Below are 13,394 nucleotides of genomic sequence, written 5' to 3'. Positions count from 1 at the left end.
GGTGGCTCCAGTGTCATCCTGGTTCTAGACCAATGTATCTTTGCAGGGGTCATTTAGAAATGTGTGGAGGCATTTTTGGTTGTCACTATACTATGACTTGGACCAAAATAGGGGTAAGACGAGAAGGAGGGGAATATGAAAAATGAAAGATGAAAATGAATATGAATATGAAAGATGAATTAGAGAAGTAAATTGTGCAGGAAACATGGACTCTAAGGCCAGGCAAAGATTGAAACTCATGATCTCTGCCTTCATAGGGCTAACCATGAGTGCAGAGGCAGACACCAAAATGCATATTTTTGGTCGGGAGGAGGTATAAAACACCGTGGGAACATAGGAAGCCTCTCACAATATGACTAGAAAAGTCAAAGGAGGCTTCGTGGAAGAGAAAATATTTGAGCTGAGACTGGGAAGTTGCATTGGAGGAGTTGAGGAGACAAGTCAGTAGAGTCATTTCAAGCAGAAAGAAATGGCACACGCAAAGCTGAGGAAGTGAGAGTGAGCACGATGCTCCGGGAACTGCAGCTGGAGTACCAGGAAGCCGACCACGAAGGATACCATGGTGACAGGGAAGAAAACTGCCTGTTCTCAGTTGTCCTAACCTGGGGGTCAGAATGATTTGCCCTTTGCGAGCCTGCTGGCTGATGCAGTAACTGAAATGCCCTCGAGGTGGCGCACGAAAGCAGCGAGCCCGGCCTCCAGATGCCTCTGCTCAGACCTGGGGCAGGAGGATTTTCTAAGGGCTGGTGCGGTGCAGGCACATCCGGGGAGCAGAAGGAAGCTGTTGATAAATCCAACCCCCAATCCCACCCCGGCCGATGATGCCTCTCTGCAGTTTGGCTCAGTTCCCAGGCGTGTGCATTGAAAGCAAAATAAGTGTGGTTGACTGAATTGCTGCCCAGACACGAATTCCAGCCAGCCAGCCAGCTCCCAAGTGGGGAGGCGGGACCGGGGCTGGGTGGGCCCTGCCAGGAAGGTGGGAAGAAATATTCCAGACAGCCTAGTCTTGCTCAGGTAAGAGGACTCTGGAAACCTCTCTTTTAGAGACAAGGTTGATGTATTGAAAAGAATTTGGAAGGCAGACAGGTTCGTGATCTGACTCTACCCTTTGCTAGCTGGATGGATAACTTGGGACAATAACTTGGATGGATAATTCAGTTCAGTTCTCTGAGCCTCAATCTATTGATCTGTAAAATGGAGATAATTATGAACCTCTGTCAAGGTCATCGTGAGGATTAAATGAGGTAATGAAATACCAAGCACCGTTCCCAAACTGTGTAAGAGTTCAATAAATACGTAATACTTTCTAATAATACTCACATGAAACCTGGTTATCTATGTAAACTGCCTAATACTTTGCCACTTAGTTGCTTTCATTTACTCCATAAGATGGGCACTATTGTTATTCCCATTTTACATGTGAAAAATCTGAGTCACCTAGAAGTTAAGGAACTCACCCAAGGTCACGTAACTATGAAGTGTTGGTATCAGGCTGTGGGAACCTGAGAGTTTGACTCCAGAGCCTGGGTTCTTTTTTTTTTTTCACATGAGAGTTTTTAGTTTATTAAGCTTCTCGTGAAAAGTCCACAGAGACCATAGATAACATCACTGCAGCACCTTTACTCCTTAGGCTTTTTGCCAGCACCAACATTGGCCTTCACAGTCCCCCTGACTTTCTTCATTCTGGTCTTGCGTTCCTTTCGTTGCTTTCTTGAGGTCTTTTCCTTCTCACACAGGCCATGGCTTGCAAGTCTATGTTTGGGTTCATTTTTCTTTGCATAATCCAGGGAACCATCAATCATGCCAAAGCCAATTGTCTTGCCACCACCAAAATGAGTTCTGAATCCAAATACAAAGATGACATCCGGTGTGGTCTTGTACATTTTGGCTAGTTTTTCCCGAATTTCTGTCTTAGGCACTGTTGCCTTCCCGGGGTGAAGGACTTCAATGACCATTTGTTTCCTCTGAAGTAGCCGGTTGGTCATGAACTTTCTAGTGCGGATAGTTACTGTGTCGTTCATGATGGCGGCCTATCCTTAGACAGTCGGGGAGGACCTGGGTTCTTTTTTTTGGAGACAGAGTCTTGCTTTGTCACCAGGTTGAAGTGCAGTGGCAGGATCTCAGCTCACTGCAACCTCTGACTCCTGGATTCAAGCAATTCTCCTGCCTCAGCCTCCCGAGTAGCTGGGATTACAGGCACGCACCACCACACCCAGCTAATTTTTGTACTTTTAGTAGAGATGGGGTTTCACCATGTTAGCCAGGTTGGTCTTGATCTCTTGACCTCATCATCCGCCTCTGCCTCCCAAAGTGCTTGGATTATAGGGGTGAGCCTGGCCGCCTGTGTTCTTAATAAGTAAACCACCTCAGGCCAGGCTCAGTGGCTCAGGCCTGTAATCCCAGCACTTTGGGAGGCTGAAGCAGGCAGATCACGAGGTCAGAAGTTCAAGACCAGCCTGACCAACATGGTGAAACCCTGTCTCTACTAAAAATACAAAAATTAGCCAGGTGTGGTGACGCATGCCTGTAATCCCAGCTACTCAGAAGGCCGAGGCAGGAGAATCGCTTCAACCTGGGAAGTAGAAATTGCGGTGAGCCAAGATCTCACCATTGCACTCCAGCCTGTGCAACAGAGCAAAACTCTGTCTCAAAAAAAAAAAAAAAAAAAAAAGTAAACCACCTCAGTGCAGTCATTCCAAAAATGACCACCATTATTATTGTCGTTCGTTGGGCCTCTTTCAAAGCAGCATGCTACAGGCTTCCCTGGTATTCCTGTGATGAGTCATAGCTGTTGAGGATATGCAATGGTACACATAAGTTAGTGAGGCACCATTCCAGCTGCGGGAGATGACGCTGCCCAGGTCCTGGGAGTTGACAGAGGCTGGCTCTGAGAGAGATCCCTCTCTTACTCCCAGAGAGAGAGATCCCTCTCTTAGGCTGAGAGAGTGGGGCCACTGTCCTTCCAAAGAGGACCTTCCTCTTTCCACATTTCAGCCTTAGGGGACCCTCTGGATGTGCCTTTCATCTCTCTGTTGTCAGTTCCTCAATACATCATGTATTCATTTATTTATTCATTCATTCATCCATTTAGCAATGATGTATCAAGTGCCCACCTAGGGCACTGTTACAGGAACTGGAATGCAGTGGTGAACCCATGACAGGTTTCCAGTACTCTGGAGCCTGTAATTTGGAGATGGAGGCAGGCAATGTTTATAAACACATAAACAAGTTAATCATAGACTTGGGTAAGTGCTGTAAAAGACAGAAATCAGGTGATGTGCTAGAGAGTTACTGGGAGGGGGGCCATCAGCCTTGGCTGAGGTTGTAAGGGAAGGTAGAGCATTCCAGGAGGAGGAAGAGCATGTCAGGAGGGAAGACCAGCCTGTCCAAAGGCCCAGCAGTGGGAAGGATGGGTGTGTTTACGAACAGAAAGAAGTAGTGCCATGGGGGCCTTTCGTAAACCGTGCGGAAAGCATGGCATGAGGTTACATCAGAAAGCAGGTAGGGGCAGGACGTGGAGGGGCTGGCAGGCTGTGGTGAGTTTTTTGTTTCTGTTTGTTTGTTTGTTTTGGAGACACAGTCTCTCTCTGTAGCTCAGGCTGAAGTGCAATGGCATGATCTCGGCTCACTACGGCCTCCACCTCTTGGGTTCAAGCGGTTCTGCCTCAGCCTCCCAAGTAGCTGGGATTACAGGCGTACGCCACCACACCCAGCTAATTTTTATATTTTCAGTATAGGCAGGGTTTGGCCATGTTGGTCAGGCTGGTCTCGAACTCCTGACCTCAAGTGATCCTCCCACCACGGTCCCCGAAAGTGCTGAGACTTTAGGCATGAGCCACCATACCCAGCCAGGAGTTTTACTTTATGCTGAAAATAATTAGAAGCTGTTACAACAGCAGTCTCCAAGCTTTCTGGCACTAGGGGACTGGTTTCATGGAAGACAATTTTTCCACGGACCAGGGCTTGTGGGGGATGGTTTCAAGATGAAACTGTTCCACCTCTGATCATCAGGTATTAGATTCTCATAAGGAGCGTGCACCCTAGATCTTTCACATGAACAGTTCACAATAGAGTCTGCCTCCTGCTGTGCGGCCCGGTTCCTAACAAGCCACAGACTGGTGCCAGTCCATGGCCCTGGGGGGTGGAAGCCCGTATGTTAGAGGGTCAGAAGCAGAGGAGTGACTTGATCGCTGTGAATTTTGAAAAGTCCCTCTGGCTGCCCTTTGGCGAATGGATTGTAGTGGAGGAAGAGGACACAGGGAAACCAGCTTTGGGGCTATCGTGACTGTTCAGGTGGGAACCCAGTGACCAGGACCAGGCTTGGGGTCAGGAACGTCCGTTTTGATTGCTGACAGCCCCACTAGTTCACCCCCTCTCCAGCCTTTACTCACCCAAACCGTTCCCTCCTGCTGCAATCTGACTCCAGGAGAAATCCGCTTGGATCTCAGCTTCCCTGTCCCTCTACCATGCTGCCAGGCAACCCAGTTGTCAGGCAGGGCTGGGTAGAATCAAGGCTAGATTAATCTGCTACAGTAAGTTTCAAACTGCATTAAAAATAAATAAAAGCTAGGAAATGAATCCCTTTGGATAAAATTTTTAGAAATTCAAAATGTAAACCTTATCAGAACGGAGCTTACCATCCCCAGCCCACCTCACCAGTGCGCACAGAGACACCTTTAAGGAACCTCAAGTCTCTAGAGAATGCAAAAATCACAAAGGTCCAGGAGTCTGGAATCACAGAGGGGATCCAAGGTCAGGCCAAACAGCAAGAGGCGGGGAAGTCACCAGCAGAATCCACACTGAGCTGTGCTCAGCAGGATGTTGGGTGGGATTCTCTGGTAACTCTGGGTTATTGATCCTGAGAAGCCTGAGCTAATCAGTCAGCCTCACTCTCAGACACAACTCCCTGGGCCTGAAAGACTTTGTCAGAAGTCCAAAATCCTCTTCTTCCTGAAAGGAAATAGCATGTCCACAGCCTGAAAATGAACACGAGAAGCAGCTATGGATCCAGGGCCCAAGGCTGCCTGGTGCAGCTGCCTAGGCTGTGCACTGTACAATTCCAGGAGGCACCCAGCTAATAATGTGAATGGTGCCTCCTGGAGTGAGGAAGTGCAGCAGCTTTCTGAGTGTTTCCACAAGGGCTCAGTGCGGTAAGACCCTCGAGTGGGTCTTAATTTCACTCCAGGAGGGGACCTTAATTTTTCAACTCTGATGAGTTCATTTTTTCCTGAGCAGTGATGTAGGGGCTGGCTGGCAGATTCTGATGGGTTATTGAAAAAGGAGGTGAGAAGAGCAGAGGAATGAAGACAGAGACTTCTTGACTTCCTGGCTCTTATCCTAAAAATAGTGTAAAAACATCTCAGGAGGGAGGGAGTTGTGTAACTATCATGAAGTCATGCCAGGCACAGTGGCTCAGGCCTGTAATCCCAGCACATTGGGAGGCCAAGGCGAGTGGATCACTTGAGGCCAGGAGTTTGAGTCCAGCCTGAGTAACATATTGAGACCCCCATCTCTGCCAAAAAAAAAAAAAAATTAGCCTGGTATGGCAGCATCTGCCTGGAGTCAGTCCTAGCTACTTGGGAGGCTGAGGCGGGAGGATCGTTTGAGCCCGGGAGGACCAACACACCACTTCTTCAAGGCTCCCTTCCATCATCTATAGAATGGGCCTAGTAATTTGTGACTTTTAGTTTATCAAGAAGAATAAACAGCAGACCTGTGGTAAATGGTGGCTTTTATTTTACCATCCTTAACAAACCCCAGAGTCTGGTCAGATCCTTTCTCTCTAACTCCTTCACCTTCTTACAAGCTCCCTCACCCTCACGCTCCAGCTGCATTGAGCCCTTCGACGTGGCCCATGCAAACCTTGGTCTTACATACTTGCATGCATTTCTGCCAATAATGCTTTTTTTGGCCAGGCATGGTGGCTCATGCCTGTAATCCCAGCATTATGGGAAGCCGAGGCGGGTGGATCACCTGAGGTCAGGAGTTGAAGACCAGCCTGGTCAACATGGCGAAACCCTGTCTCTACTAAAAATACAAAAATTGGCTGGGCGAAGTGGCTCACGCCTGTAATCCCAGCACTTTGGGAGGCCAAGGTGGATGGATCACAAGGTCAAGAGATTGAGACCATCCTGGCCAACATAGTGAAACCCTGTCCTACTAAAATACAAACATTAGCTGGGCATAGCGGCACATGCCTGTAGTCCCAGCTACTCGGGAGGCTGACGCAGGAGAATTGCTTGAAGCCAGGAGGCGGAGGTTGCAGTGAGCTGAGATCGTGCCACTGCACTCCAGCCTGGTGCCTGGTGAAAAAGCGAGACTCTGTCTCAAAAAAAAAAAAAAAAAAGAAATACAAAAATTAACCAGGTATGGTGCCATGTGCCTGTAATCACAGCTACTCAGGAGGCTGAGGCAGGAGAATTGCTTGAACCTGAGAGGCAGAGGTTACAGTGAGCCAAGATCATGCCGCTGCACTCCAGCCTGGGTCACAGAGGGAGACTCCCTCTCAAAAAAAAAAAAAGTGTTTCTCATCACAAAAGTAGATATATTCTTCATAGAAGATTTAGCAAATAGGCCTAAGCAAAAGAAGAAAATGAAAATCTCCTGTCATTCCATCTTGGAGAGATAATTGCTATTAACATGGTGTTACGGGCTGAATGTTTGTGACCCCCTAAAATTCATATGTTGAAATTCCAAACCCCGTTGTGACTGTATTTGGAGATAGGGCCTTCATTAAAGATAAATGAGGTCATAAGGGTGGAGCCCTGATCCAATAGGATTAGCATCCCTATAAGAAAAGACACCACGTGAATACAATGAGAAGATTGCCATTCACAAGCAGAGAGCTCTCACCAGAAAGAAAATTGTCCAGCAACTTGATCTTGGGCTTTCCAGCCTCCAGAACCATGAGAAATAAATTTCTGTTAGTGAAGTCACCCAGCTTGGTATTTTGTTATGATAGCTTGAGCCACATAGTTAGCCTTCTAATTATCTGTGCATACATGCATATGTGTATATTTTTTAAACAAAATCAGAGCGAGATCACTCTTAGATAGTACATCATAGATTATAGCATAGGCGTTGGCTGGGTAATCTAGTGTTGGCCTGTAATCCCAGCACTTTGGGAGGCCAAGGCAGGTGGATCGCTTGAGCCCAGGAGTTTGAGGATCAGCCTGGGCAACATGGTGAGATCCCATCTCCACAAAAAGATGCAAAATTAACCAGGCATGATGTCATGCTCCTGTAGTCCCAGCTCCTTGGAGGCTGAGGTGGGAGGATTGCCTGAGCCCAGGAAGTCAAGGCTGTAGTGAGCCATGATTGCATCACTGCACTCCAGCCTGTGTGACAGAGAGAGACCCTGTCTCAAAAAATAAAATAAATTAATAAAAAGAGCATAGGTGCAGGATTAGACAGATGTGGGTTCAAATCGTGGTGGTGTATAGCCTTAGGCAAATCTCAGTGGTGCAACTCTCTGGGTTTATTTCCCCATCTTTAGTTGGGAATGATGAGAGTATCTACCTTCTGGGACTGCTATGAAGATTAAATTAGAAAATGCTTGTAAAATGCCTGGCACAGTTCTGGCATCTAGTAAAGCCAGCCCTTTTAAATGGTGGTAGATAGTGACTATTCACTAGACTATAAGCTCCTTGAGGGAAGGTTGCTCTGCTGACTTGTCTGCATTATCCCTTGTTCTTGGCAACTGCCTGGAGAATAGGTGTCTAATAAGTATCTAGTGAATGAGTGAAGAAACAGTTCATATATTTATGAGAGCACAGATAGAGAGCAGCTAGCACAGTGTGTAATCAGTTGCATATAATTATTGGTGGTGTTACACTGTTCTCTAATGAGTAAAGCACAGTGGCTGCTTAAGAGCCAACTGCCTGGCTTTGAATTCTGTTTCTATTGGTTTGTCAACGTGTGACCTGAGTCAAACGCACCTTTAGATACATCTTTTTCCACAATGCACTTTAAAATGTGTCTCTCAAATAGGGATAAGAATAGTATTGACTTCATGGGGTTATCACAAGGATTAAATGAGATGATCTATGTCAAGTGCCTAAAATAGTACCCACCTCATCAGGTTGTTATGAGGATTGTAGGCGATCATCCATCAAGACATCTAGACTACTGCTCAATAAATGCTTTACTCTCTTAATGTCAAATGTCTGTTACTGATTGTCATCCTCAGATCAAACAGCAGCAAATCAAAAGCGGAGAGTCCCAAAACACCTAGCAGCCCCTTGACCCCCACGTTTGCCTCCTCCATCTGCCTCCTGGCCCCCTGCTATCTCACAGGAGACTCTGTCCGGGACAAGTGTGTGGAGATGCTGTCAGCAGCCCTGAAGGCGGACGGTGAGAGGGCCTGAGCTAGGGATGGGGGAGGGAAGGGGTTCCTTTTCCCAATCTCACCAAGGACAGATGAGATGCAGTCTTTCTGAGCATTCCAGGGGATGGTACAGGAACGCTCTAGTCTAAGCAGGTTTCACTGCCTAGGTTGTGTCTGGCTGATGCCTGTATTTCTCAAATATCTTTTAGACGATTACAAGGACTATGGAGTCAACTGTGACAAGATGGCATCAGAAATCGAAGATCATATCCTTGAACCGTGCCGGGGCTGTGGGTGTCTGGACCATCTAGCAGCAGCCCTCCAAGGTGCAAGCGAGCTGGGACAGTGAGAAAGGAGAGGAAGGGATCCAGGAACAGTCCCTGCTCTGCCCTTGAACCAGAGCTCTTAATTCTAACATTCGTTATTATTTTACACCTGCCAGCAAAACTTGAAAATGAGCAGTACCTCATTCAGTGTTGATAACAGCCCCACAGGTAGGTTCCCTGATTTCTTCATTTTCATAGGTGAAGTAACTGAGACTTACAGAGGTCAAATCATTCCCCAAAGCCCATATAGCTACAGTAGTAGCAGAGATGGGATCTGAACCCAGACTCTGGAAACTGGTGGCTCAGCAGCTGTGCCAGCTAGACTGCGTAATAGCGTGCCTCAGTTGATCAAGTCATTACCTTTTGGAACAGACTAGAACGAGAGGTCAGCATTTCCCAGGCTCAGCCTTTCCCCTTCTCCTGTCTTCTGATGTTAACAGCTCCCTTTTCTTTTCTTTTTTTTCTTTTTGAGATGGAGTTTTGCTCTTGTTGCCCAGGCTGGAGTGCAATGGCACAATCTCGGCCCACTGCAACCTCTGCTTCCTGGGTTCAAGCTATTCTCCTGCCTCAGCCTCCCAAGAAGAGGTAATTACCAGCATGCACCATCATGCCCGGATAATTTTGTATTTTTAGTAGACATGGGGTTTCACAATGTTGGTCAGGCTGGTCTCAAACTCTTGACCTCAGGTGATCCACCTGCCTTGGCCTCCTAAAGTGCTGGGATTATAGGCATGAGCCACCGATTCCACCCCCCCTCCTATTTTTTTAACTCTCAAATATATATCAAGCACTGCAATGGCCAATTGACACTTACCACCACCTCTGTTAGCTCTCACAACATTCTCTGTGAGGCAGAGACTGTTACCATTTTACAGACAAGGAGTCTGAGGCTCAGAACTACTGGGTATCAAAGCAGGACTGGAGACCTTGGTCTTTGGAATCCATGTTCTGAACCCTTTCCATGTGCCTCCTCTCTCCAACTTCTCATCTGAAAGGGGCCCTGTGTAGACAGGAGAGGTGACCACCACTGGGATATATTAATAGATCTGTTGCAGCAAAAGATGTTTGACTTGGGAGAAAAAAAAATCCCTCCTCCCTTGGCCCCCACTGAATGAAAACATGGAGCTTCTTTTACTAGAGACAAGGTTTGCAGGGTGTTGGAGCAGGGAGACAATCAGGGGAAAGAAGTCTAAGTGTCACAGTGAGGTGTGAGTGACCCTTTTGAGGGCTCCTGGGTTCTACCTGAGGAGTTCAGCAGGGTCTGTTGGGGAGGACCATGGGCTGATCTGCAGACAACAAATTTGCATTTCCACCTCCTGCCTGTGGCCTACCCTAATTCTCTCCAACTCATTTTCTGGTGGTTTCTCTCCACTGCCATTTAATGATTAATCAGCAATACCTCAACAAGTCTGGAGCCATTCAGCACCTCAGAAAGTACATTTTCATCATTTCCTGTTAATTCAGGAAGGCAGAGCACAAGGTATCAGATCTATCACGAGTTTCATCTTCATTTTCTCCTGAGCAATCATCCCTTACATGTCCCTTCCACCTTCGAGCCCAGTTTGAAACAACAGCAGATGGTCCAGTACAAAGTTCCACTCCCAGCCTTTCCTCCAACCACTGAATGTTACTCTTTTTTTTTTTTTTTTTGAGATGGAGTCTTGCTCTGTTGCCCAGGCTGGAGTGCAGTGGCACCGTCTCGGCTCACTGCAACCTCTGTCTTCTGGGTTCAAGTGATTCTCCAGCCTCAGCCTCCCAAGTAGCTGGGATTACAGGTGTCCATCACCATACCTGGCTAATTTTGTTGTATTTTTAGTAGAGATGGGGTTTCACCATGTTGGCCAGGCTGGTCTTGAACTCCCGACTTCAGGTGATCCGCCCTCCTCAGCCTCATAAAGTGCTGGGATTGCAGGCGTGAGTCACTGTGCCCGGCCTGAGTGTCCCTCTTCTAAAGGAGAGGAAACAAAATCTGCATCAAACGATTTAGCTCTTTGTTCTTAGCTAGCTGGAGGTCAGGGAGAGGGTACACTTGGGGGCTTGACTGCTCTGTGTCCTAAAATAGATCTGTCCTCTTTGCAGTGGCTCTGTGCTAACATAGCAGCCAAAAGCTCTTCTGAGGGGCCAGTGACCTCTGGGTCTGTTCTCCACCTTGTCCTCTCCTGTAGCCTTGGGACGTGGAGACGGAGTCAGGAAGAGGCTGGAGAAAGTCTCGCCAGCCCTTCTGCCCCCACAGATCAACACACCCCAGGAATCCCGAGTGGCACATTTTCAAACACATTTTTTTGGCTTTCACATGCATTGTGGCATATTCTTCGCTTTTCACACTTTTATTGTACAAACAACATTAAAACAATAACAGAAAAAAGAAAGAATACCACCTCTCCTCCCACCACTTCTAGCAAGTCATCTGTTTCCATTTTTCCACATTCCCCGCAGTCTCTTTCTTGTATATGGTTTTTCCCAGCAACAGCTTTGTCTTCCTGATCTTCCTTGGCTCAGGAGACCAAGAAAATGAGGCTGTGTTCCCTGAGCTCCTCCAGAGGGTGGAGGGAGTGGGAGGCTCGAAAGCCTGCCTAGGATGCAGTGTTTGGACAGAAACTCACTGTGGTCGGTGGCCAGGGGCGACTTCCTGCTGGGTGAGTGGAGAGAGTGTTACCGTCAGGAGGGGTCTGGCTTCCAGCCCTGTCTCTGCCGGGAATTTGCCCCGTGGCCTTGAGCAAGGGCCTGCACCCTTTCTAAGCCTCATCTATTAATGGAAGAAGTAGTTCTGACCAGCAATTCCCCGCGCAGTTTCCATGGGATGGTAACAGGTATTGTAGGAGAAAGGATGGAGGGGAAAAGGGCTCTATAATCAAATTTATTGGGAACACCAGATTAAACAAAGCTCAGTGATTTCTTTTTTGCAATACTTCTTAGAGCCTTAAACATGTGGCTCTTAATCTTTTCCTCTGAAAGCTGGACTCGCAACCTCCAGGGGCCCTTCCAGACTAGAGGCTGTCCGCATCTTTGTCACATCTTAACAGCCCGTACATATTAAACATTTGATATGTCCCAGACACCACACTAGTGCACCATGCGGCTTAGCTCCCAGAATCCTTGTATTTTATAAATAAGGAACCTCACCTGTGGTCACAGAGAGGCTCAGACAAACCCAGGCTGCCTGTTCCTGGTGTCTCTGACACTGTAGTGCTTGCTGTGATCTGATCTTACCCCAGAGGCTGTTTCTTGTCTCTGATACTTGGCTGACCACAAATGCCCAACCTGGGGAGTCAGAGGTCACAAAAGAGGGGCCTAACCCTTGTAGGAGTCCAGGGAGAGGAAGAGAGGGTTCTGGAGCTCCTCAGGCTTCAGGGCCAGGCCTGCACCCTTCTGTGCCCCTCCATGAGTGGCTGGCTGGCCCTTGACTGAATCACATATCTACCAAGAGCTCAAGAGCACGGACATGAAGTACCGGAACCGCGTGCGCAGTCGCATCAGCAACCTCAAGGACCCCAGGAACCCCGGCCTGCGGCGAAACGTGCTCAGTGGGGCCATCTCTGCAGGGCTCATAGCCAAGATGACGGCAGAGGTGAGAGCAGGGTGTCTGCATGGTGGAACGGGAAGCCAGGTCCCCCCAGCCCTGCCCAGTGCAGAGGGGCAGTGACTTGTGACTCGACAGCGATGAGCCAGGGAGCTTTTCCAACCAGCCCCATCTCAGCCTCCCCACCAGGCTATGGACTAGCAGGATCCTGAACACAGCCAATAGGTTATAAGTGCTGGCCGGTGTGCCGTGGCTCACCCCTGTAATCCCAGCACTTTGGGAGGCTGAAGCGGGTGGATCATGAGGTCAGAAGATTGGGACCATCCTGGCCAACATGGTGAAACCCTGTCTCTACTAAAATACCAAAATTAGCCATGCGCAGCGGCGCATGTCTGTAGTCCCAGCTACTCAGGAGGCTGAGGCAGGAGAATCACTTGAACCCAGGAGTCAGAGGCAGTGAGCCGAGATCGCACCACTGCACTCCAGCCTGGCAACAGAGCATGACACCATCTCAAAAAAAAAAAAAAAGTGCTGTGCTAAATGTGTTCAGCGAATAGCCAAGTTTACCTTCACACCAGCTGAGATAGAAAGGTGTATTATCCCCATTCTACAGATGAGGATCCCGAGGCTCAGAGGAGTAAACTGATTTGCCCATGCACACAGCTAGAAAGGGTTGAAGCCTAGGAGGCAAGCTATCTGGCCCCAGAGCTAGATGTGTGTGGAGTGTGTGTGGGTGTACATGTGGAGTGCGTGCATGTCTGTGTGGTACATATGATGTGTGAGGCGTGTAGGGGGTATATATGTATATATGGGATGTGTGTGTGGTATGTATGTGTGTGTATATGTGTGGAGTATGTGTGGTGTGTACATATGGAGCATGTGTGTATGGTACATATTAGGGGTCCCCAACCCTTGGCCCACAGGCTGGTACCTGTTAGGAACCAGGCCACACAACAGGAGGTGAACAGTGGGTGAGCGAGTGAAGTTTCATCGTATTTGCAGCCGCTCCCCGTTGCTGGCATTCCTGCCTGAGCTCCGCCTCCTGTCAGATCAGTGGTGGCATTAGAGTCTCATAGATGCGCGAAGCCTATTGTGAACAACATATGCGAGGGATCTATGTTGTGAGCTCCGTATGAGAGTCTAATGCCTGATGATCTGTCACTGTCTCCCATTACCGCAAGTGGGGACCATCTAGTTGCAGGAAAACAAGGGAGCTCGGAGC

General features: G+C 48.2%; 2 protein-coding genes across 2 annotated transcripts in view; one reads left to right on the top strand and one right to left on the bottom strand.

The window, feature by feature from the left end:
* The window catches only part of TCEA3 (transcription elongation factor A3), a 44,680-nt gene that overhangs the window by 18,330 nt on the left and 12,956 nt on the right, over positions 1-13,394 (top strand). The window contains exons 6-8 of the mRNA XM_064363444.1: positions 8,189-8,352; positions 8,536-8,597; positions 12,071-12,220. Coding sequence (XP_064219514.1) covers positions 8,189-8,352; positions 8,536-8,597; positions 12,071-12,220 — 376 coding nt within the window. The remainder of the gene's footprint in view (positions 1-8,188; positions 8,353-8,535; positions 8,598-12,070; positions 12,221-13,394) is intronic.
* Positions 1,620-2,021, bottom strand: LOC135269459 (small ribosomal subunit protein eS24-like). Its single transcript, XM_064363445.1, has one exon. It carries the CDS (start codon positions 2,019-2,021, stop codon positions 1,620-1,622), a length of 402 nt encoding a protein of 133 aa, XP_064219515.1.

Source organism: Aotus nancymaae, unplaced genomic scaffold (genome assembly GCF_030222135.1).
Source record: "Aotus nancymaae isolate 86718 unplaced genomic scaffold, 86718_ANA_hifiasm-v0.15.2.pri h1tg000053l, whole genome shotgun sequence".
NCBI classification, from domain to species: Eukaryota; Metazoa; Chordata; class Mammalia; order Primates; family Aotidae; genus Aotus; species Aotus nancymaae.
The sequence above is the reverse complement of the archived record's forward strand: the minus strand, read 5'-3'. Positions and strand labels throughout refer to the sequence as shown.

What these genes read in the sequence shown, in the direction of transcription:
- LOC135269459 (XM_064363445.1), bottom strand. Translation starts at nt 2,021, where the DNA reads ATGAACGACACAGTAACTATCCGCACTAGAAAGTTCATGACCAACCGG.